The sequence below is a fragment of the Takifugu flavidus genome, chromosome 4 (assembly GCF_003711565.1).
Source record: "Takifugu flavidus isolate HTHZ2018 chromosome 4, ASM371156v2, whole genome shotgun sequence".
NCBI classification, from domain to species: Eukaryota; Metazoa; Chordata; class Actinopteri; order Tetraodontiformes; family Tetraodontidae; genus Takifugu; species Takifugu flavidus.
Genome location: NC_079523.1, coordinates 7,809,146 through 7,832,836, shown reverse-complemented (window position 1 = coordinate 7,832,836; position 23,691 = coordinate 7,809,146). Strand labels below are relative to the sequence as shown.

The 23,691-nt window shown below is 42.7% G+C and overlaps 1 protein-coding gene across 3 annotated transcripts in view; it reads right to left on the bottom strand.

Moving 5' to 3' along the window:
* Positions 1-1,434: 1,434 nt before the first annotated feature.
* The window catches only part of iars1 (isoleucyl-tRNA synthetase 1), a 32,192-nt gene continuing 9,935 nt past the window's right edge, over positions 1,435-23,691 (bottom strand). For all 3 annotated transcript variants that reach the window (XM_057030234.1, XM_057030236.1, XM_057030235.1), the window contains 23 exons: positions 23,001-23,092; positions 22,425-22,523; positions 19,246-19,372; positions 17,655-17,728; positions 15,437-15,631; positions 15,133-15,219; positions 14,623-14,706; positions 13,356-13,500; positions 13,078-13,198; positions 12,449-12,540; positions 12,085-12,162; positions 11,469-11,590; positions 10,129-10,231; positions 9,944-10,027; positions 8,021-8,195; positions 6,778-6,890; positions 6,014-6,109; positions 3,635-3,811; positions 3,354-3,471; positions 3,113-3,238; positions 2,753-2,899; positions 2,343-2,495; positions 1,435-2,257 (listed from right to left, as the gene is read on the bottom strand). In XM_057030234.1, the coding sequence (XP_056886214.1) occupies positions 2,175-2,257; positions 2,343-2,495; positions 2,753-2,899; positions 3,113-3,238; positions 3,354-3,471; positions 3,635-3,811; positions 6,014-6,109; positions 6,778-6,890; positions 8,021-8,195; positions 9,944-10,027; positions 10,129-10,231; positions 11,469-11,590; positions 12,085-12,162; positions 12,449-12,540; positions 13,078-13,198; positions 13,356-13,500; positions 14,623-14,706; positions 15,133-15,219; positions 15,437-15,631; positions 17,655-17,728; positions 19,246-19,372; positions 22,425-22,523; positions 23,001-23,092 (2,691 nt within the window). In that variant the 3' untranslated portion in view covers positions 1,435-2,174. The remainder of the gene's footprint in view (positions 2,258-2,342; positions 2,496-2,752; positions 2,900-3,112; positions 3,239-3,353; positions 3,472-3,634; positions 3,812-6,013; positions 6,110-6,777; positions 6,891-8,020; positions 8,196-9,943; positions 10,028-10,128; positions 10,232-11,468; positions 11,591-12,084; positions 12,163-12,448; positions 12,541-13,077; positions 13,199-13,355; positions 13,501-14,622; positions 14,707-15,132; positions 15,220-15,436; positions 15,632-17,654; positions 17,729-19,245; positions 19,373-22,424; positions 22,524-23,000; positions 23,093-23,691) is intronic.

Genomic DNA, 23,691 nt, shown 5'->3' with positions numbered 1-23,691 from the left:
TTAGATTTTTCCATTACACAGCGCACATGTCGCCATGGTGGGTGTGCTGGAAATAACCTTTAGTGGCTTCTATCCCCGGAAACAACGCTCTGCAGCGGGGCAAAACTTGTGTTGTCCATTATTAGATTATATGACAGAGGTCATGTTCACATCACCCTCGCTGCTGGGACGTCTGTCGGCAGAGGGGGCCTCTGACCCGTTACCTCACCTGCGTTGGGGGTGTGCAGGGACCCAAAGGAGCTCCAGGAGCAGATGGGATGGATTCAGTAGGATGAGAGAGAGAGCAGTATTTAAGGTTTAATGCGTAAAGCAGTGCTCCTCTCGGAGCAGGGGGAGGACAGAACAATCACGCCGAAGTGACACTGATTACAGAGATGCTTGAAGTACCTTACAGTCCCAGAACTCACATCTCAGGCGTTGGAATGACTAAACACAACTTTTACTTCACAATCAACCAATGGGAAATGATGGTATTTGTGTCAAGCCTCTTAATTTTGAGAAATCTAAGCCCCCTAATTTTAGCTGAGAGCGTGTTCAGACTTTAATGGGTCTTGGCGAAATGACTCAAAGTCTGAACATTTCCCTTCTCGCTCCCTCCATCTCGCCTTTTGCCGAGGAGGCACGAGGGTCCCCGAGATGCCATGAAGTCTAAAGCTGGGACACACAGGATGACGCAGAAAGGAATTCTGAAGCATGCTCGGTGCAGAGTGCTTAATATTCTGAATGTAATCATGCTGGAAATCAATCGGAGGAGGTGTTACCCAGCAAAACTGTAGTATCCTTCAACCAAGAGCTACTTAGACTGCCAATACGAATTTCCTCCCTCCTGACTTCATTATTCTATGCGCACGCCCGCACACACGTACACACACAAACATGGGAAGTGTCACTGTATTGGCTGCAGACCAGGCTTCACGGAAACACATTAACACCACGCCTGTGCACATCAGGAGCCAATAAATACCTGCTGAATAGTCCAGTCAGCAAAACTTCCAGCCGCATCAGCAGTAAAGTCAAACCTCAAGGTCATGCAAGTTACTGTTCAATTAAGTCAGGATAAACAAACTCTGGGGACAGTTTCTGTTCTTTCTGATCGGTAGCTGCAGGTGCCATGCTTAACAATGCTGTAACACCCCGGGATGATTAAAACGATAAAGTTGAGAGGCAGTGTGAAGACGTTGGTAGGGGAGTGCTGTCATCACATGGTAAATATTTACAGGGAAAATGTCCCTTTGCCGTTTAATCACACATCCTTTCCGACTTCTATTGGAAGCACAGTTTGAACCTATGAGCAAAAAAAGCTGTTTGAGCCCAGTTTTTTGAAACAAAAATGTCTGCCTAATGCATCCCCACCCCCAAACACATGCAACCATAACCCTCCTCTTCGCACTGGTTGAGTAAGCACTAAGTAGCACACATGCTGATTCGTAAAGCTGTTTTTTTTCCTTCTTCCTGTTTTTATTAGAGAACTATTGTGTCCAGAAGGCACAAGCAGCCCGAGAATCCATTTTCCGTCTTACATACAAAGTCCAAAGATTCCCATTGCAATAAAGAAAATCATGTGTTAAATTGAACACTGAGTTAGCACAATAGGCTAAATTGGTTTCCCAATCATTTACTGCAGCAATAATTACCCTGGACAAAGCTCACCTTAGATGAGTGACTGACACAATTATTACCATAATGACACACACTGTTATTACTGACAGGACAGATGAGACAGTTCCCAGACAGCCCCCTAACCCCCAAAAAAGTAACAGCAATGAGGCTGAAAAGGGAAACAGTCACATAAAGAACTATTTATTTCTTGAAGTTGAGTTGATCTTCCAGTCAAATCATTCAGAAGAGGGGCGTTTCAGCTGTCACACGTGGCTAACTTAAGGGATTCTTAAGTAAAGGAATTAGGTAAATCAACTTTGTCCAGAATAAAAAAAAAAGCTGTGCAACAAAAGGAGAAAGAGGTTTAGTTGATTCGATCATGCAACAGAAAAACTGGACCTTTATAAAGGTGCCACCATTGTTCCTGAAATGAGATTATAAATGCAACTGGTGTGTGTGGGGGGGGGGGGGGTGGTAACAGCAAGGTTTACAGATGCTTTATCTAAACTGTTGGGGGTTTTTATTAAAAAAGCTGTGATCCCATAAGACGGATGTTATCTTGCACAATCCTCCACTTAGGCATCAGCGGTGGTTGGAAGAACTCTAACAAACAGCGTTTTGCTGTCTAGAGTTCTTGCTGAGGAGTCGGCAGGCAGCTCTGGAACACAAAGAGATGTTAAATAGTAGGTAGAGTCCACAAATATCTGCAAAGATATGCTGATATTCCTCCCCATTCATCTTACCCTGGCTGAGATCCTGGTCCAGGTAGAGTTTGAGTCGTCTGCCACGTAGTCCAAACACCTTGGAGGCCTCGGAGAGCAGGCCCGAGAAGTCGAGTCCATTCTGGCCCACTGGGTTGGCCAGCAGCAGAGTTGCCGCCACTCCAGTTAGACATTCTGCAGAACGAGGACAAATGCGGACAGTTTTTACAGATTTACACAGAACAACCTGCTTGTTTGCACTGCTCATTCACCAGCTGAGGGAACTTTAGGAGAACCTGATAAAAGACTTGGCTCTTGAGAATAAAACAGCTCTCCTGTTGAACATGAAGGAGTTGTGCACATGGCAGAACTCAGGGCAGATTATGTTCAATCTCAAGGAAAGTGGTGTGAAAAATATCTCCAGAACTGTTGGGAGATGACATGTTTCTCACCAGATGGTTGTGCGTTGCAGAGCAGCAAGTTCACATATGGACACAAGAGGCTGCTGGTTGTGGGTGCAGGGCCAGGAGATGAAGAGCCTTGAGTCACTGTCAAAGTCTTCCCGTTCAGAGCCAGGAGGTCCATTTTGTTGGTCAACTCTTTAGTCAAAATGCAAACATGAACAAAAAATGGAAGCGGAAAACATGGTGACATCTCACGACTGAGATTTGCTTCTATTACAATGACACATAAACTCTTTAACTTTATCACATTTGGACACATCACACAGAGATTCAGGACCGCTCTGGACCAATGAGAAGACACCTTTAACAGTTGTAATGGTTTGACAGTTATCCAAAATCAGGTCTCACCGGTTCCTCCACTGAAGAACTTGAGCTGAGTGTTGTTCGTAGCAAAGATGCTGCTGCTAATTTTCCTTAGCTTGTGCAGGTCCAGCCTGTTGTCCCCTCTGGGGTTCTCCAACAGCACCACTCCCTCTGAAGAACAAACCATCAGACACGAATCCACTTATTTAAAAAACAGAGAAATTTGTGACTGCAAAGATCCCATCTGAGAGGTTTGTTGACTGAGTAGATCCATCCCGTGATCTACCTGTCTCTTTGTTGTTGACGTGGAGCCTCAGGTTCACGTAGGCGCACGCCGGTCCGTTGAGAGGAGCTTGAGCAGAGGATCCCTTTACTATGGTCAACTCCAAGTCGGAGTTTTTCAGCTGCCGAGTAGAAAAACAAAACTTGTAGACACGCATCACTGAAATCTCAGATAGGACTCAAATCATCACAAAAAGAGATTTTCGCCAGAACTTGATTTTTAAAGAGTCCTTATCACTCCGAATGGGATGATTATGTCTGGAAAACCCGGTCGGTCCATCATACCTGAGTCTTCTCTGCTATGATGACACTGGCTCTCTTGGGAACAGGGAAGGGCAGCAGAGGAGCCTTGGTGGTGCCCATGATGAAGTCAGTGTGAGCCTGGACCACAGAGTTCAAGTAGTCCCCCTCAGGCTGGCAGCGGTAGTACACACTGATCTCATCTGTGGGCACCAAATGGGCCTGTGGGACAGAATTAGGAAACCTGTAGCAGATGTGATTTAACCTACATAAAACAGTGTTTCCCTTTTGAAGAAGCAGCACATAATAGGACATAATTTTTAATCTGCTAACTAAAAGGTAAAAATGTCCACTAGACAATTTCCTTCAAAGGTTAACAAAGACAAAGGAGAAAGGATTAAGAAAAATAAAGGAACAAATACTGACAAGAGAAGAGAAGTTGATTTTCTTCAGTCGATGAAATCCATCTATTTTGGCAACGTCTACTCTAACCTTGACACATTTAAATACATCGATCTTAATGTAATCTGCAGTGTACACACGCACACCTTGGAAGGCATACACACACACACACACACACACGCGTGTGTAGAAACGTACACGCACAGAGCTCCGATTGCAGTGCGTGGCTCAAGGGCAGAGAAATAACGTTAGACAGACACAGAGAAGCAGCCAATCAATGAAGGAAGGTTTATAGGCTTTTCCTGCCAAGTCCAGGTACTGACCCTTCCCTGACGGGCCTGGTACAGCATGGGTGTGCAGCTCCATCGCTGACCCCACACATACACACACACACATACACCCCAGAACTCCCCAGTGAGAGACATTCTCATCCTCATCCATAGCAGCAGCACATGCTAACACCAAAAACACGCACTCGAAATCTGGACTGAAAAACACATATGGGCGCCAACAAATTCCTCCGGAGCATGTGAAAGGAATTGTGAAAAATTAATTTCCAACCACCGGGTGGAAAATTCTTAAGAGATCTTAGTTTGAAACAACAGGAAGAATTTAGCTTGGCTCTGAGCCAGCGTGCACTACTGCTATAGGAGGGTGGAAAAAACTGTTTGTTGCTTATGAAAACAAGGGGCTGCTGGTTAATCCGTCTTTACTCCCCAGACTACTTCAAAGGTCCAACATTAGAATCTGAAAGGGGCCAGACCGTAATTAAGCTTCCATTAAGCCTGCCTTACTATGGAGAAACCTCTGTGACGCTGCAGTGGAAAGATTTCAAAATGGCCATGAAACAAAATTAGCATGGAACATGATGAGGAAAGAGCGGGTGATCAAAGAGAGTGGGGGGGACAAGTACATTTCTACGCTAGATGTACATCACAGGGGTGTGCATTGCTTTTTTATTAATTAATGCCCATCACATACGTTTGAGGGAGGGTGAGGACTTCACCGGGGGGCATATGTGGTCTTAGCACCAATATAGGGGTAGTTTCTGCACATTTCCCCATGTAGGGTAAAGACGGGGGAAGTTTCACTTGAATATTTCCTTCTACTTAATACCAGTATTCTGTTTACTTCCCTCTTGGATCTACCAGCAACCCTCAGAAACAAAGGACCAAATTGCAGAGCAGCCTGACGTCTCCAGTCCCGTTCCCTAATCAAAAGTGCACCGGATGCGGAGCGGTTTTGCTGCGTGTCTGCTCTGTGCTCTGCCAAAACACACCGGCTGCATCCAGTGTGCAGCACGGAGGAGATAAAACGATGCGCAATTGCGCAGTATTTCCACACTCAGGGTTCTGCTCCGCATGCGTCACTGTGCTAGATTGTGTTGTTGCGCTCTGCCATCCGGCACAAGGAGAAATAGTAAGTATTGTTTTGGGCGAGCTTGGGATGCCACAGAGACGGAGCGGACCAGAGCTGCAGCTGTGTACACGTGCGCTGTGATTGGAATGGAAACGAGCAGAGGCGGGGTGGATCGAGTAGGTGATCAATGCCGTGTATAAAAAAATAAATAACAAAAAGCTTTGGATCTAAAACAAGTTTGAACTTTGACAAACAAAAGATATTCATCTACATACAGAGCTCCAAAAGTACAATCTACAGGATATTTAGAGGAAATGTGTGAGGATGGATGGAAGATTTGATTTGAGTTTCTGAATGCTTTCGTGGTCACCGTGACACCATGATTTATGCAGCAGTGGTCCGTCTGTGCAAAGCTTCGATTTTCTGGAGCTGGGTGATGTGTCTGCTGTGATCACTGAAGACCCGTTTTGATGCAATCCCTATGCAACCCCCCCTAAGCTATGCAGATGGGGGGGGGGCATGAACTAGGCTACCGCCCTCAGTACGTCGCTGGTGTAATGCATATTTGTAATGACCTCATATCTTCCTCATTAGACAATGGCTTGTAAAATTCATCCGTGCTGTGCTATGTGGCAGCAGTGCTCCAGAAACATTTGCCCCCACCTTCTTCCTCAGTTTCTGAATGCGATTGATGACCTCCCGGGCAACACCTTCATCCACCATGGACTGGTCAGGGGAGACATCCAGCAGCACCAGCACCTAAAGGACACCAGCAGAGTTCTTGAATTTCTAGAGAGCTAAAATTGAGGTATTTTTGTCTTCTACAGCTGAGGAAAGTGTGGGAGTCTCGATTTGACAACATTAGCTTCACATCTGTTTACACACAAGAGCAAAGATGAATCAAAATCTTGTGCTCATAAATGTGAACCTTAAACGAGAAATAAGGTTAGTTGTGAGCGTAGCAGCGAGGAAGTGAGAGAGGGAGAGCCAGCGGGCAAACAGGCATCAGGGCGATGAAGAGTTGGTGCAAGTAAGCCAGAGCAACAGCGAGAATTCAAAAGCCGACTCAGTAAACCGGTATTAAGGTGCAGCCGTGTGGCGTGTGTGCGCTTGGAGGAGCACTGATTACAGAGGGCCTGTGGGGAACACAACGCTGGCTTCCACTTAGCCGTGAAATGATTTCATATATTACACACGCGGTTAAGACACATAAATGCATTTAAATATACAGCAGCTCAGCGCAGGAGCTGTTAGCTTCTAGGCTTTGTAAAGATTTGGATATTATATAACGTGCATCCCAAAGGGACCAAAAGTTGAGAAATAATGGATTAAAGAGAATGGGGAAAAAATGTTTGTGTAACAATTGTGACACACCGTTTATGTTGAAAATGGAAAAAAAATAACCACCGTTCAGGTTTGAAGCATACCTGAGAGTCAGAGTGAGCCTCATACTGAGCAGCAGAGCCAGACGCTTGGTTGAAGGCGTACATCAGCCTCAGGTCTTCTTCGTGAAGCTCGTGACCGTCCACTACGATGCATCCTGAAATTAACCACAGCAACACACGCCCGGCCAGTTAAAAATAAACACCGCCATGTTGGAAACTGGAACATTCATTATCTCAAAGAAAATTAACCCGCACTCAACATATGGATCCCTGCTGGGTCTGAGCAGTGTGAGAGCACATTTTATGAAATTAATTACTGAATTTCAATTAATTATATAATAAAGCTTATATTTAGACCTGGTGCACTTGCAGGCTGACACTTTTAGTCGTTGTATCATGTAAGGAAGCCTGAAACAAATGTCATTCTTGTCCAGACTTCTGCTAAATTAACTCAAAAAGTCCAGCAAACACAATCTTGTCTGGTCCAAATCTCCATAATGCTCATGGCAACAATTATCAACGACTTTGTTCGGAGTAAAAACCATGACTGTGTTTCTTCTCTCTTTACTGCTACACACCCAGAGGCGGGGTGAAATGGTCATTCTGTTTCTCTTTAATCCAAGATTTCCATGCTTTGATTTCCCGTGTCCCTCCCTACTCTTTCCTGCTTTAATCTTTTTTATCGACTTCATCCGAAAGCACCGGATCAGGTAAGTGCAGGTGAGAGTTCCAATTAAAAACCCAGTGGCCAAAAACCCACAACACTCGTCAAAATGTCAACCCTTAAATGGCAGGTGGAGGAACTGCGGAGTTACTTATAAGAAGTTAAACTATCACATCTCATTTTGGGGGCAAACAGATGTTTTATGGTTCCACATTTTAATCCATCTCTTCGCATATTCATCCTTCAACTCAATGTCTCCTTCCTTCCAACTGGCCAGATTTCAAACATGATTGGAAACTGTTCATTTCCCACAGTCTAGCTGACCTCCACTGCCTCCCTCCCCCGAGAGTCTGGGGGCTCTTCTCCCTTTTCTATAATTGGAGAGGGACAAGATACCTAGCAACACTTTGATCCACAGTCAAGCACTAGATATAGAGTCAGAAAGGTTTAGGTTTGATTTAAGGGGGGAAATCAGGCATCTGTGTGTCCCAGTTAAACAAATTCAGAATAGACGAGCTCCTAATATGTGATCGTATGAAATGATGACGCGATAAATCGTGGTTTTAAGCAGTGAGCTCAGAGACTTTGTTGTGTGGGGCGCAATCAGTCATGAAGAAATACCTGTCTTCTGGAAGACCTCGAGCTGTTCGCTGGTGAGCTCCTTGATGGAGGCAGTGACGGCTTTAAAGGCACCCTTCAGTCTCTTTCCCAACACCATGTGATCTGGCTCGGCTCGGAGACGAATGCCATATTTGTCCTTGTCTGTCGACAGCGTCAACTGCCGCACATTTAGTTCCTGGAAAGACGCAGCGACTTAAAATGCATACCTTTATGTCAGTTCACTTCCAGTTCATCAGGAGCTGCTTTTATAGCTGTGGTTCCCTTCCCCTCTGAAAAGTCAGCAACTTGTCTGAGGTTGCCGGGTGTGAAAGTAAGACAATAATAGTAGCGTGTTGTTGCGTGTGCATGTGACAGGGTGAATGAATGAGTAGATACAAGAAAATGCCATCTGTAAAACTTCTAAACACTATATTTCAGTGAAAATGCAAACCTCTCTCAATTGTTAATTTCACTGTGTACGCGGCAGCAAAGATGTGGTGGGATTCTGACACCTGCGCTGTTTCATTCACTCTTCTTTTAACCAAACCAAGAATTTGGGTCCTAATTAGACCAACTATTGTAATTCACTTTTTATTTACATCTCCTACCCAGCATTAAAAGTTTTCAGAGGCAGACTATAAACAATACAACATAATTAAAACCTTAAATACTCCCGGGAACAACTACAGGTTAATCAATAAATGATTACAAAGACGCGCAAAGATTGAGTCTCTGAAGAACTCGGCAATAGCTCCTTTCCCATCAATATTCCGTTCAGTTCCTTTCATTCTTTAACCTGAAGAGAGAACTCCTCAAACCAGTCATATCTGCTGAAGCAATAGTTACTAAATTTAGCCCCAGTGACACTAACGCTGACCTGCCCGCACGGCTTCTTTCAGTCACTCGCAGTCAAAAGCTGACTTGGACTGACGTTTAGTAGAGTGAATTTGCTGACAGGGTGCAGATGAGCTTGTGGGAGTGATGGTGAACACAAAGACATTGTGGGATTGGAAACAGCTGAATGGAAACAGAATTTTACCATCAAGGTACTTATGGATTTGTGCCTGACGACTTGTAGAAATAATTCACGGCAATCAGAAAGAAATCTGAACAAACTGATTTGAAATTACAGCGATGTCCTCAACAAACCTGCTTATCGTGCACAACTAATCTAAAACGTACGACTGATCTTTGTGTTGCCTCTTTTTCCATTAAACGTTAAGAAATGTTGTTAAAATAATGTTCTGCCCAAGGTAAATGCTGATAAAAGCATGAACACTGGTGAAACGAGGTCGAGCCCAATAAAATGTAAAAGTAACAGCAAGCAAATACAGGAACCATCAAAAGCTCTAGTAAAATTAGAACAAATACTCGTTTAACTGCACTTTGCTTCCATCAAATTAACTTGCTTACTGGAGGGAATCTCCAAGAAGATGGCATAACAGGGGAGAACCCAGCAGAAGTTGAAATGGACACCAAGCATCTGTAAATGTTTGGTTTTTGTTTCTGCAGAGTGTCATACCAGAACAATGTGATCCACACAAACCAACAGTGTCCTTTATTAGAGGCACTGTCAGATCTATCTGTGGCTAATGATCCCTTTATTATATATTTTAGTATTGAATGATCGGAACAAAGGGGGACAAAGTACAACAACTTCCTATTGAAAACTGGACAAAATAATCTGGCCTGACGAAGCAGTTTTAGCAATTTTGGTGAATCAGAAAGCATAAGATAAATTATAGAAACAATTTTAGTAGAATAGTGAGTCCTCCTTGTCAGGAATCAGTGACTATTGCTAACGCAGCTTAGCTAGCACTAGTGTTACAAACATATTGAAGCATCAGAGATTCAAACTAATGCGGTGAAGTGAATTAGGTAAATCAGTAGAAGATATACACATATATATATATACCTGTGCAAACAGGTGAGGAGTTAACTTACTTCCAGGATGTATTTCTGCAGCGACTGGATGTCTTTCAGAGCCTCTGGGTCCTGGTGAATAACCACCACCTCCTTCAGTGGGTACTGAAAACACAGTGACATTACACTTCAAAAACAACTCGCGGACCAGAAGTACTCAGCTGAGATGTGTGTATCCCAAAGCAAAGGTGAAGATGTTAACTTACCTTAATAGGCATGGTTTTCCTGTCTCGAATCACTCTGCCCAGCTCGATCACAGACTGCATCTGAGACACAGCATTCTCGATGCGCTTGTCAATCAGACTCTCCCTGAAAAGAAGCAAGAGAACAAGAAGATCTACATGAGCCCATTTGAAGCATAGAGATCACGATGAGGTGTCACATTTGGAGATCCTCTTAACTGGGCTGTTTCAGTCACTCATGCCTCTCAACCCTACTTTTATTTGAAACTCTTCTATACTGAAGGGCTGTATTACTCCCAGAACCCACTTTCATCATTTCCAACAGCGTGACCATTTCTCTACATTTTATATGCACAGCACAAAGCAAAACCTTTAGAGAATAAGAACGATCCCACCTTTGTATTTAAAACAAGCTGTACAGCCTTGAAAAGACCTGTTCATTTCCTGGTGGTGTGTTTTTTCCCAGTGGACACAATAGTGTCATACAATGAGGACTGAACACAAACCCAAGGACAGTCAATCATCTAATGACCTGATCCAGAAGCAGCTGCCGCCACTGCCTGATTGGTGACTGACCTTTGAAGGGGGAGGGCAAGACTTCCCATTTGACAGCAGGAAGTCCAAGTGACTAATAAAGCAGCAGTGCTCAGCACTGACACGGTGACAGGAGAGATTTTATAAACCACTGCACAGGTTGTTTGCCTAAATCAAATGGATATTTAATTGTATCAAAAGTTTTTACAATCAAAGATGAAGAAATTAACTTGGGCCAATTTAATATTCCTCTCAGGGAATACTGAAGTAATCGGCCAAAAAGGCACACATTTTAATTTTAGGGAGAACAAAAGAAAATCAATTGATCCTGTTTTAAAAGAAATATCAATGTGCAAGAATGACAGAAACCTAGCTCCATCCCTCCACTGGCTGTGCCTCAGGAGGCCGTTCTGCGGTTAAATCCCGGACATCTGCACAGGTGGAGGTGTGCACCGGCCCCTAGTACATAAATGTGTGCTTGTGATTTGTAGCTGGTTACAGTTACTACACAGATACAGCATTAATAGAGATTTTACAATTAAATACCTTCACTCAAATGCTAGTTGTGTGAAAACGTGAGGTTCAAAAATGCACTAGAGACAATTTCTGCAGGATGGGAAGGACACAGCAATGGATGCTGCCCCATTAGCTGTGGATCAATCATTTACATACAGTTTGCACCAGATAATGTAATTCAAACAAACTACAGGACAACAAGATTTCACCAGGCCAGGTAGTGGTATTTCACAATCCTTTCATGCTTTGAGAGGGCGGCCAGGTCTGCATCCCTACACACAACGTGGCCCGACAACAAAATGAACTTTTCCCACCTTACTTGAGGCAGCATTAGATAGTGAATGCTGGTAGCGTCCTTCTCTTCCACAGAGACGGGGTCAATGAGGTGCCGCAGATTTTGGTACATTATCTCTGTAATGAAGGGTGTGAAAGGAGCCTGAGGAGGAGAAGGGAAGAAGCTAATAAAGGTGAGGAAATGCGTAGTAAATGAGAACCTTTCCATGCTCCAGTTCTGTTTACATTTTCTGACTAACAGCTTTAAATGTCACAAGTAGCCAAAAAACAGAAACTGTAGCTTTTTCTGCTCAAAAGGTGCAGCTGAGGGTACTTATGCTGCCGTGCTCCACAAAAGCCTTGGTTAATTAAACTGTGTAGCTCACAACTGATCAGTATTGATCTAGGTTAGGCTAACTGGCTCTTAGCATGCCTTTTGGCTCACATGCAAACATCTTCGATGCATTATAAATAAAAAAAACTCCTACTGCTCATGTATTATTCATAGCCATGCAGGCACGCATATGCACACCTCTTCCACACAGGGTTTATTTCCGTGTGTCTCACATCCACAAAAGTAAAACCTCGCCAAAAGAAATCTCCTCTCTCTCCAACTTGAACACACACACACACACACACACACACACTATGACTCACCATCAGCCTGCACATGGAGAACAGAACGCTGAAGAGGGTTTCCAGTGCCCACAGGCAGTCCTCTGTCCCACTCTCTCCCTACAAAGTTCACACAAGCATCAATACAGTCAGTCCCCTTTGAACACTGAAAAGGTAAATGTGCTCCAACAGTCATCAGCGTACGCTTCATTGGTCCACAACAAGCTAATTCTGCAAGCTACTGAAGCAAGATTCTTAGCCATGGCTTAAATGACCATTTCCTTTAATTAGGTGGAAAAAATGTCAAATAAAGGGAACATTTGTTTGCAGTTTAACAACTTTCCAAGATGTCATTGTAGCAAACATTCAAAACAAAAGCAGATCCGACGACGAGTTGTTGCCCCACCTTCAGCCGGCGTCTGTTGGTCCTGACGTACCAATTGGTGAGCATGTCCACAAACTTGACCAGGCGAGGCACCACAGTGTACAGGCGATAAGCTGCAAGATAGGACCATCAGTCTTCAGTGGGGAGAATTTGGGTATTTGGATGTCTCGCTTCAGTATAACAGGCAGTGACTCATCACATCTATCACATATGAAGAGCTAACGGTACACCCACATTACACCTTTTTATATGCCTCCGTGTACCAGTCAAGCTACAGTTGATGCCCTTATCTGTCCTCGCTGATTATATATACTCGAGAATTAAATGAAGGGGGGAAAGCTTTTGTTAGATACACTACAACCTTGAGATTTAATCAGCTTATTATTTCAGCCTCTCAGTGTTTGTGTGTATGTCACATGGTTTTGACATTGGTCCCAGTAAAAGGTTCTATAATAAAATGAAACAGACAGAAGACTGTCCCCTCAGTCTTCTCTCCCCTGACAAACAAATGCATCACACAAAGTACTGACAAAGGAGAGTTTAACTTTATAAAGTGATAGATCCTCTTCATCATCAATTTAACAAAAGAATTGAATGACAGACCCTGTCATTAATGATGCTATGAAGACCTGGGGATCAGTTAGTCTCACCGTCCATCTCTTCTTTGAAGAACTGGATCAGCGACTGGGTGAAAGACTGGATCCATTTGTCCATGATGTTGTCGCTCTGCTTTGCCGTGTTCTCATTGTACAGGAACTGAATATCTTCGTCCTACATCAAATAAACAAGCAGTTACCCCGGTAACCTTTCAACACTGGCTTTCCAGGGTCTGAATGGACAATTTGTTTAAAATTAAGGTTGCTGTGTAATGCATGGATAATCATTTTTGAGCATAATTTCATAACTTACTACTGTCACAAAAATGTACCTTCTGTAATCTTTGTACGTTCTGCACCAGGAAGCGATAAGCATTATACCAGGGCAGGAAGACATCCTTCAACACGTCCCTCACTCCTTCCTCTTTGAACCGCAGGTTCTCAGCTCTCACCACAGGAGAGTTGATGAGGTACAGCCTACAGAGAAGATGAATGCTTGATTGTTCTGTTTGACCTAATCTCCTAGTGAGAGCATAGCTCAGAGTATATGAAAAGCAATTAATGCAGTCATGTGGCAGTTTTGCATTCCTCAAAAATACTCGAAACACAATCTTTTGTAAAGCGCATTTAAAGTACATCCAAGTGGCGTTTTTGTTTTATTTTGAGTACATAATGAGCATTTTTAAGATGCTAATAAAGCAAACCTGTGATCGAACATTATGATGGAAAGTGAACAAATCTATCTAAATTACCTTTGGGAATCGGACCACAAGAATTTATTTGGCTTAAGGTTTTCCAGGCAAAACTGATTTTGACAGACAACCATTGAAATCAAATTAATCTCTTACTTCGGGTGAAATGACAAACCTCACAATAATCCACATTAGCATAAAAGTGTTTGGCAGGCATGATTAGATGGAACATTTTAGTTGGTGATTGTGGATGATCTTTGTGACTAGATGCAGCAGCAGTTATGCAGTAAACAATTTGACTAACTGCAGTCAGCAAAGGGATACAGACATCCACCATCAACTAAGATCAATTTTGCCATCATATGCTCACATTTCACTAATTTAACCTTTCAATATCCTGTTGTTTAATACTCAAACTTCTAGATTTTCTTCTCATACCAGTTTCTTAATTTGCAAAGTTATATTCTATGATCTAATATCAAGTATAATCTTGAACAGCTTCTAAAGTGATTGTTACGTAATAGCTAGAACGTGATTAAAGTTTTAACGCGCTAAAAAGACATTCCGTTGTAAATGAAGGCCTCAGAGAGAAACACGCCATGGCTTCCCCTCTTTATCTGTGCAGCACGCTCTATATGTGAGCATATGGTGCCGCTGCATAGTGCTTTATTCATTAGGCCATATGGCCACGGCACTTACTGCTCAGGGCAAAGGAGCAAAAGTATGAAGGGAAACGTGTGCATGCGTGTGTGTACATTGTCTGTCGGCCTCAGATGCCTATTTAAGAGTGCAGAAATATTCCAGGCTTTTTAAACCAGAGCTGCTAATAACATGTTAGGTAAACACATCGCATCACAAGCACACAGCATTCACGTTTTAGAAACACACATTCAAGTGCAGCTCTGACCTGAGGGCATCGGCCCCATAGTTCTGCACTATCAGTCCTGGATCTGGGTAGTTCTTTTTGCGCTTGCTCATCTTCTGTCCATCGCTGCAGGAGTCAAACAGGGAAAGGCATGAATACATATATAGATGCACGTATGCACAAAAGTGCATGTCAGAAAACCAGCACGTGGTATTTAAATGAGTTCTTCCAGGTCAGCAGGCCTGTGAGCTCGGTGCTGCATTGAGACCCTGGGGCTGAGGACAGTAACTCTATTGTAGCGCAGCTCTGAAGGCTAAATGTCGGAGCACACGTAACCAAGAAATCGTGAGGAAAACACAGTAAGATGTAGATGGTCTGCCGATATTTAAGGAGAAAACATACACTGGCACAGCATAAACTCTTAATGTGTAGGATTATTTCAAGCTTTGTGCAGAAAAGAAATTTTTAAAAAAAGATCCACCTTAAATATGAATCAGTTGCAGCTGTAAACTAAAAAGAGGCGCATTTTGCTTTTGACATTAGTAGATTCACCTTGCAAGTACTAATCCATTAACGATGACATTTTTGAAGGGCGGCTTCCCAAACAGAGCAGTGGAGAGCACCAGCAGGGTGTAGAACCTACGTCAGACGATACGCCACAGTCAGAGAGGGTGGGTCAGAAACAAGAACAGGACTGAAGTGGTTTTTTTCGTTTTCTCTTAGAAAACTAGAATAAACCTACTAAATCAATTCTTTTTACTGCAAACATTTTTTTTTAAATCACATAATTATTTAGGTGCTGTTATCAACTGCTTTGATAATTTTATTCAGCAAAGGGTTTATTTCCTCATTTTACCATCCTCTGGTCTGGTCGATGCCTTCAGCAATGAAGTCGGCCGGAAAAGTGTCCTCAAACTCCTTCCTGTTTTCAAAGGGGTAATGGACCTGGGCATAAGGCATGCTGCCACTCTCAAACCAGCAGTCGAAGACCTCGCTGACCCTCCGCAGCACGCCCTTTCCACACCTCGATGGGATGGTCAGACTGTCGATGCTGGGCAACAGAAAAGTGTGAGAATAAGTGAGAATAAGCTTTAAAATTGCCACAAGGTAATGTTATGATATTGGCAGACTGTGTGAAAGGTCCCTCCCTGTTGCAACGATGTTTATCACTGGAAAGTTTAAAAACATAGAGTGGTGCTAATGTTGTGCTGACGCTCGGAAAAATTGCAGCTATTGCCTTACGCTCCAGGGATATGGACTAACTTCTTACAAACTGACGCAGAACCAGTACAGGGAGGAATGGGCTTTTTTTCTGTGACTCAAGAAAATCAGCCTCATTGCGGTGTGTAAAACACAGAAAAACAGTTGCCTGACTGAGGAAGCTGTTAGCATCTGTCAGGCTGAGTCAGGTTCGCAGACTAAATCTATGTGCTAAAAAAGCTCCTTTTGGAACATCTAAGGAGAGAGAATAGACAGATTTCATGACTTTCCCCAGCAACAGTAGCAGCTGAATAGGGTGCACATTTCTACAAATATCAGTACTCTGGCCCATAAAGAGCAGATTGCACCTTTGGTAATTTGTTGTTGGTCACTAAAGCTGATCAACTGCAGTAATTTGCAGCTCCTAAAAGCTCTGTTCAAGGACACTGACATGATAAACACGCACTTCAGTGCTGCTCACTGCTGAGTACGTCAGGTGGTATAATACACTTTTCTTGGTACAAAAGTATCAGTCAGTTTGTGCACATCCATTTCTATCCATTTAAAACAGATTCAACTATGAAATAAACACAAATGTGTAAGATTTGCTCTCAGGTGCTGGGTGAGGGAAAAAAATAGTTTTGTGTCATGATTAAAGGTCTGATTTTGAACATAGCAAGCTGTCAACACTTCTGGTCTGCAAGCAGCTGAAGAAGTTGACCCGTGTGGGTGGATGATGATTCTAATGCTCCAGTTCTGCACCGATGCCACCCACGTCACATCAGGTGCACGGCAGAAACAGAACAGAACTGTGTCGTAACAAATGTGTACAGGTGCCGACTTTTGGCTGCAGGGGAGAGCAGGGCAGCACGGGAAGTGGCTCAGAGCACCGCCAGGTGTGCTAATTAGCACAGCTGTATTCGCTAATTACCAACTTGCTTTTTATGGCGCGTAGCAGCTGAACTGAAACGGCTCTATTTCTCTGCTATCGCAGGGCTCTGCATCGTCGCAATCTGGATGCACCAGAAGATAATGTGATTTCGGTGAAGCGCTCTGCAGCAATAAAACACTGTTGTGTAAGACGGTCGTCTCTGCCAGTTGTTCTTTTTTCCAGATCAAGTTGGAAGCATTTTCAGTGCACTGATGTGCCGGCATGACCGGAGTGGCCTGGAGTGGTTTTGGCTAAATATTAATGGCATGATTTTATATATTTGCAGAAGAAATCTAATTATTTAATTAGAGAGCTTTTGAGCAAATCCAAGTACATTTTCTCGCTTCCTTTCTGGATGAAACATTTTTTTAACTGATTGATTGTTCAACTAATTAAATCTATGATGTTTAGGATTAGAAGAGCTTTTTATCTCATTAATTTGGTCTGTTTCGGAGGGCTGTCAGTCTTTTTTTTATGACAAGCGCACCATCTGTAACCTAAAAGAACAGCAGCAAAACTTCATAGTTTATGATTCTTTTTAAACTTTATAAGTGATTACATAACTTTCATTACATTTTCAGGTCTTCCAGATGTGAACCGGAACACTAAAGCAACCCAAGCACAGAAGCAGGATAAAGGCCACCTCTTCCTGCCCCATTAATTAAAGATGGCCTACCCCATGGAAGTGATTAAAGGTAATTAGCAGATGAAGAGCGGAAGAATAAAGAGATCTGTGTTCCACAACAGTGGTCTGGTTCAGACAGACAGGTCACATTTAAATGGCAGCATCAGCCTTAACAAGGGCTAAGAGGAAGCTCAAACACCAACACACACTCGCACAGCCTGGAAATCTGAAGGTATCAATGTGTCACAGCAGACACACACCACCGAGGGCTCATTCGGAGCGTTGTGTGATAATCTCCCAGCCTGATCAGTGACTCACCTCTCCCGATGCAGATCGGTTACTTTTACTCCGGTCAGTTCCTCCAGATCTGCAACGGAGCCGATGCACACCACCTAATGTGCACACACACACACACACACACACACACACACACACACACACACACACACACACACACACAGACATTAACACGTGACTCTGGTGTGCACTTTGCTGCCTCTTGTAAAATAAATGAATTTTCTGGCAATTTTTCTCATAAAATTATATAATACCTGTTTATAATCTAAAAACAATTACTATTTTTCCCGTTACAATATATACACGTAGTTCAACTGTAGGCAAGACCTCTACTGTTTACGGAGCGGCATTGTTGCAGATTTAAAAAAAGTATGATTAAGTATGTTATGCAGTCCCCTTGGAGAGGAGTTCTGCTCTAGTTTCACCACAGAATCAGGTACCGCGGCCCAGATGCAGCCTCATTCACGACAATCAGATATTAGTCAGAGTCAATTAAAAAAAAGATGCAAGTTCAGGTCTGAGTGTACAATACACCACTGAGGGGAGTGTGAGGGAGGCACCAGAGACCGTGCACGGTCTGTAAAACACTCACAATGCTATTTCCAGCAAGCAGGTCACTGGCTGTCCTTCTTTCAGCCAGAGGTCCGACTCTACATTTTCCAAAAGATCGAGCCAGCCAGTTCAGTTTTGTTAACCGTTGGTTTCTTCTCTAACATTTACAGTTTCTCAACCCAATAGGAAAAATGAGAAATTAGATAAATACTTCAAAGCACTGCTGAAGTACCCTTGAGCAAAGGTACCAAACCCTCGAATGGTGAGCATTAATTCAGGGGTGTAACCTGATTTCCCCACCTGCAGCTGGGATAGACTCCAGCACCCTCCCCGGGATATAACGAGCACGAAAAATAAGAAATATTTCATTAAATATCATGCTTAAACGTGTTTTAGGGAAAAGAAACTACATTGTCATATTTGGCACATGAACTTTTTAGGCTAAAAATGTAATTATTGCACCACGTGTTAATTTATTCTCTCCCGTCTCCACTCCATCCTCATGTCTTTTGCCCTTTCCTCCAATCAACATTTGTCTTGTGACCTTTGCAGTTGCCTTAATAAGGGGGAGAAAATTTGCGAAGCACATTGTGGTTTGTGTTTGGTGTTTATATTAATGAATCATTCATGTGTTGAGCTTACAGAGGCACTCAGTAATAGATCCTGAGGGGACCCGATGTGGACTAGACTTAAGTGTCACGCCACACTTGAGTCTGACATCACAGTCGTGTCGCTCCGCCACTCCTCACAGTCTCTCTCATACACTTGTTTCTCTCACACAAAAGCAAAACGAAAAATATGATGAATTATGCGACTGTCAAAAGAAGTCAGAGAAGAATGTTTGCCCTGTTGGATCACAAGACTTTTCCCTTTTAAACTCATTTATACAGTATGGTAAATATTAGAGTTATGGACACTTCCACTCTCCAATTATGGGCTCTTGTGCTTAAAGCAGATTCATCCATGGGTGGTCTGAGTAACTGACATTGATCACTGGCATGTTTTAAATACTCGATCTGCAATCAAGGTGTGAGTGTACCAGTACTTATTTTAGTCTGACCTCCTCAAAGTCGTCGCTGACCCAGAGAGGGATGGGGGTTCCCCAGTAGCGGTTCCTTGAAATGGCCCAGTCGCGTGCATCCCTCAGCCAGTTCCCAAAACGCTTCTCACGTACAAACTCTGGAACCCTGCAGAAACAGAGATTGTGTCGTGGTTTCTGGTCACTATGAAATACAGATCAATCACCATCATCTACAGTATATTTGTTTTGTGTTTTCACTTTTGTATGTGAATTCTCACAAAGAATTCCCCATTTTCCCATCTTTCATTCCATACATTAATTAAACAAAAGTGATCTCAGTATATTGGCAGCTAAAGGTACAAATTCTACATCTTTTATTAATTTGACCTCTTATTTTCTTATTTAAGAACGTTCTGTTTTTTATTACTCAAGTATCCATGTAAATGTGCTCTGCCTGTTTAGCTGCCGTGAGATTAGGGGTTTGCCTCCCTCCTGAAAGCCAAAGGTAGTTAGCACTAACTGATGAATGAGCCTGTCTAGATTCATATGAGGTGTGATAGTGCAAACTGCGCCAATCCATCTGAGCTGGACTACTATTATCTGGTTTGAAGAAAGCTCCCCTCTCATCTGAAACGCTTCTTCAGTTGTAAAAGCCTGTGAGGTGAAACGTCTTCAAACCCGAGATCAGTCCAGTTGCCCTGGATTGAAGCACTCGTCTCCCGTGACCTGGATGAGTGAGATCTTACACCATGTGCACATGCAGAACAATTCCAAATGACACTCCTCCTGTGCTTCCTATACCTTGTTAATTCAATAAGTAATAGAGTAGTTATAATGGGAGACATTTACAATGTTCTTGCGCTAAGAATCTGCCTGCTTTCCCTCCACATACTTATAAAAATAACCTGCTCTGCTGTCTTTATAAACTTCAACTACAAAGGTTAATGTTCCCTTTAGGGCATCTTCCTCCCTCTACCCTCTTTCTGCTCTCCCTTTCCCTATTTTGCCTCAACCAATTTCTAGCTTTAATGCACTCACAATCTCTTTTGGCCATTTTTCCTGCCCCATCTTAGGTGCCGAGCTGTGTTGCTCATAACGGTATGGGGGTGGGTGGGGTCTGGATCCGTGCGCTATGCAACCAGTTCATCAATTCCCATTTGTAGGAGGCATTTCTATTTAGGCCCCTAATATATCAATTTAATGATTTTCTTCTTTTTTTTTCTCGGCTCACCAACCTCCATTCTCCTGCTTCCACCACCATACAGCCTCCACTTCTTGATTCATGCTAAATGCTGAATTTAAAAATGGGCCAGCTTGTATGCACAGAGGGGATATTTATTATGTGAAGGTTTCTATTATGAGCCAAAGCTGCTGACAGATTAGCAGACACAGGGGTAGAGGCTGTGGCTGACTGGGAGCAGCCGAGTGTGTTTATGATATTGAACGAGTGACTGTTCACTTAACCCCTGCAGCTGAATCTGCTGATGCTCATCAACCAATCATTACTTAGTAAGTGGAGTTAGTGTGTATGTGGCAGGTTCAGTGACTATAAGATCGACTGTTAAAGTAAACACCATGATCTAATCCCTGAAAAGTTTTCTCCTGTGAGATGACAGTCTTGAACGCATTCATGATAAAGATTCATTCATATATATGAAGAGACCAGGAAGATATTTGAGGTTTCTGATCAAATTGGGTTTAGCTTTGAGATTGTTGACGGTATCACCCTGGATCCACTCACAGCGCTTCACTCTCCTATCTGCGAGCATAAAGGGCGAGTAGTCCTTAGTGACAATGGCAGAGGCACGAGTGCTGATTTGAGTGGTGTGCTGGCATTTAAGGCCGTTTCTCAGACCGGTTACAGTGAAAGGCAGCATCATTTAGACCAACGTGACAGCCCCAGAAATCAGTCGCAGCCTAATCTCTTTTGTGTTGTCTACAGATGCACCACATTCTGACAGCTCAAAGAGCCTCAAAAGAGTTCATGTGGTAGAACATAAATAATGTGTGCATGAAATGATACAGAGCTGCAAATGTGGAGTAATTCACTGCAGAGCCAGTTCATCAACACTTCCTCTTCTTGTCACTTATGACTAAGAAACATCATTCTGAGATTAAGACCCAGTGACTCAGCATAAAGCAGCCTTGAGCCTCAAACGAGCCCACTTCCCCTGTGAGCACTCATTAATTCTGTCCCTAATTTACTCAGATAGACAAACATCTGGAGACATCAATGGAAACTTTGTCAATAGACACAGTCTCTGCCCAGATGCACCAATTGAGCAAAACAGAGTTAAGATGTGACTTTCTGAGAGATTCTTTTAATTCTTTCATGAGATAACATGAATTTCCAATAGAGGTAGTGAACTCTGATTTAGCCTTTTTTACTTGCTGATGAGCTGACAACAGTCACAACAGTCATTAAGAGAGAGAAATTTCTAGAAAGTAGAAATCAAGTATGAAAGAGAAATTTAATCAGAAAGAAAAAACATTCTTTCAACAGAATTAAGTAATTAGAGCTGAAGAATAAGCCTAATTAAAAAAGCTGGAAGAGCCCCTCGTTCCCAATGTGCAGCCACACACGCGGGGAGGAAATTTGTATATCAAAATGCATAATTTAACCCACAGATTCACAATTCCAATTGTGCCTATCGATGTCTACTTGCGCTCAAGCCTCCAGCTGATGACTTTGATTACTGCATGAATGGAAGAGTCATACATCCTTGATAACAATTTTTACAGTTTTTAAATCTTTTTTTAATTAATCACAGAACTCTATTAGATCAATTTAAGACACATGGGTGCCCTGTATAACAATTAAAATAAAATGTTCCAGTAAGTAAGGTCGGCATGCCTGCATGAACATGTTGCATCTTCAGCTTCCCGGCAACTTGCTGGTTTTTATTTTTAAGCTTTACTGCACTATCACCAGTAGGAGGTACTTAGGGTTAGGGCAGAACACTGAGAGCACCAGAAATAATACCACTTAGCAGAGCAATCATGCTGACTCTTAGCTTTCCTCTACATTTAGTCATTAGAATTCACACTAATGTTCTACCTTGGGCATTTTTTAATAAAGCACTTAATGATGTAATAGTTTAAGTGACTTTCTGGGAGTATTACTGTCAGAGAATAATGAGATTATTCAAAAGAATAACTGCTCTACCTGTACTGTGACTGAGGCCCTACCAAGCTAGCTCTCATTAACGAAAACTTACCAGTAGCATTTGCCGTTGTTGTCCAGCAGCTTATCCACCATGTGCTCCACTCGGACAAACCAGCTTGGCACAGCTTTGTAGATCAGAGGTGTGTCAGACCTGAACGTGGATGATGAAAACAGCATGTTTGAAAGCCACTGAAAGAGTGATTTTCCTCACGTGCTTAAATGCAACAAAATGTAAAGGATTTCTACTGGGTTTTTTTTTTTTTTAAATCACAAGACAGACAACCAAGATGATGCCTCCTGTTCTGCCAGGATACATAACTGTCATCTTTGACAGTCCAAACTCACAGCGTGTGTGTGGTGGGGCCTTATGGTGCACATTTCTGCCCATTTACTGGGTTAATTAAACCTGCTCAGGTCCTGCCTCCAGCTAATCCACATCAAGAAAATGATTTAGTTTGCTGTGTGGGGAGGAGTGAGCATGTGCCTCAACGCAGAACCTCGAGATTTCATGTACAACCACCACAGTACTGTGAATCAGTTTTAAAGGCCTGTCGGTATTAATAAACAGTAAAACCAACATGACAAAAACTTAACAACCATTTTAATTGGCGTGATTCTTGCATCTCACCTCCAGCAGAAGGGATAACTATGCTTGAAGGAGCTGGCATTGACGAGCCGACCGTTCTCCTTCAGCCACTTGATGATATTCTTGTCAGCATCCTATAGACAGAGAATCGAAACAATGCATATGGTGTGCACTGTGCTTCAATATGCAGGTACTTGATAAGCCTGCAGTTATTTTCAAATTATTTATTAGCGAAATATTAAATTCAGCTGAAGGAATCGTGCAGCAGACTGTTTTACATGCATATTAATGGCAGCTGTGTTGGCTGAGCAGTAATATTAAATAGCTCAGTAATTTAGTCTGTCACTGATTAATAGATGAACGCTTTCTTGTGCATGACAGCTAGTAAAAAAATAAATCTATAAGCATATTTAAGGAAGGAGAAGCTAACAACATCCAAGGTCTACGGATTATCCTGTGAAGAGACAATATAAGTGAACAACATTTCCCTGATAACTGCTACAGGTAGCTAAATAGCATTTCCATTTATTATCATTATATTAGTTTGAATATTTTACTGTGCCAACATCCACGTTTTAAAACATATTTGCTCTCCAGCACATACTTTATACCAACAACAGTTAACGGGCGGAATGAAAAACCCAATTAATGTAGAGGAAGCCAAGCTGTGTGCTTCAACAGTAGATACAGCAAGCACAGTCGTAAGAAGAGAAACTGTCATCCACCTCGGTTT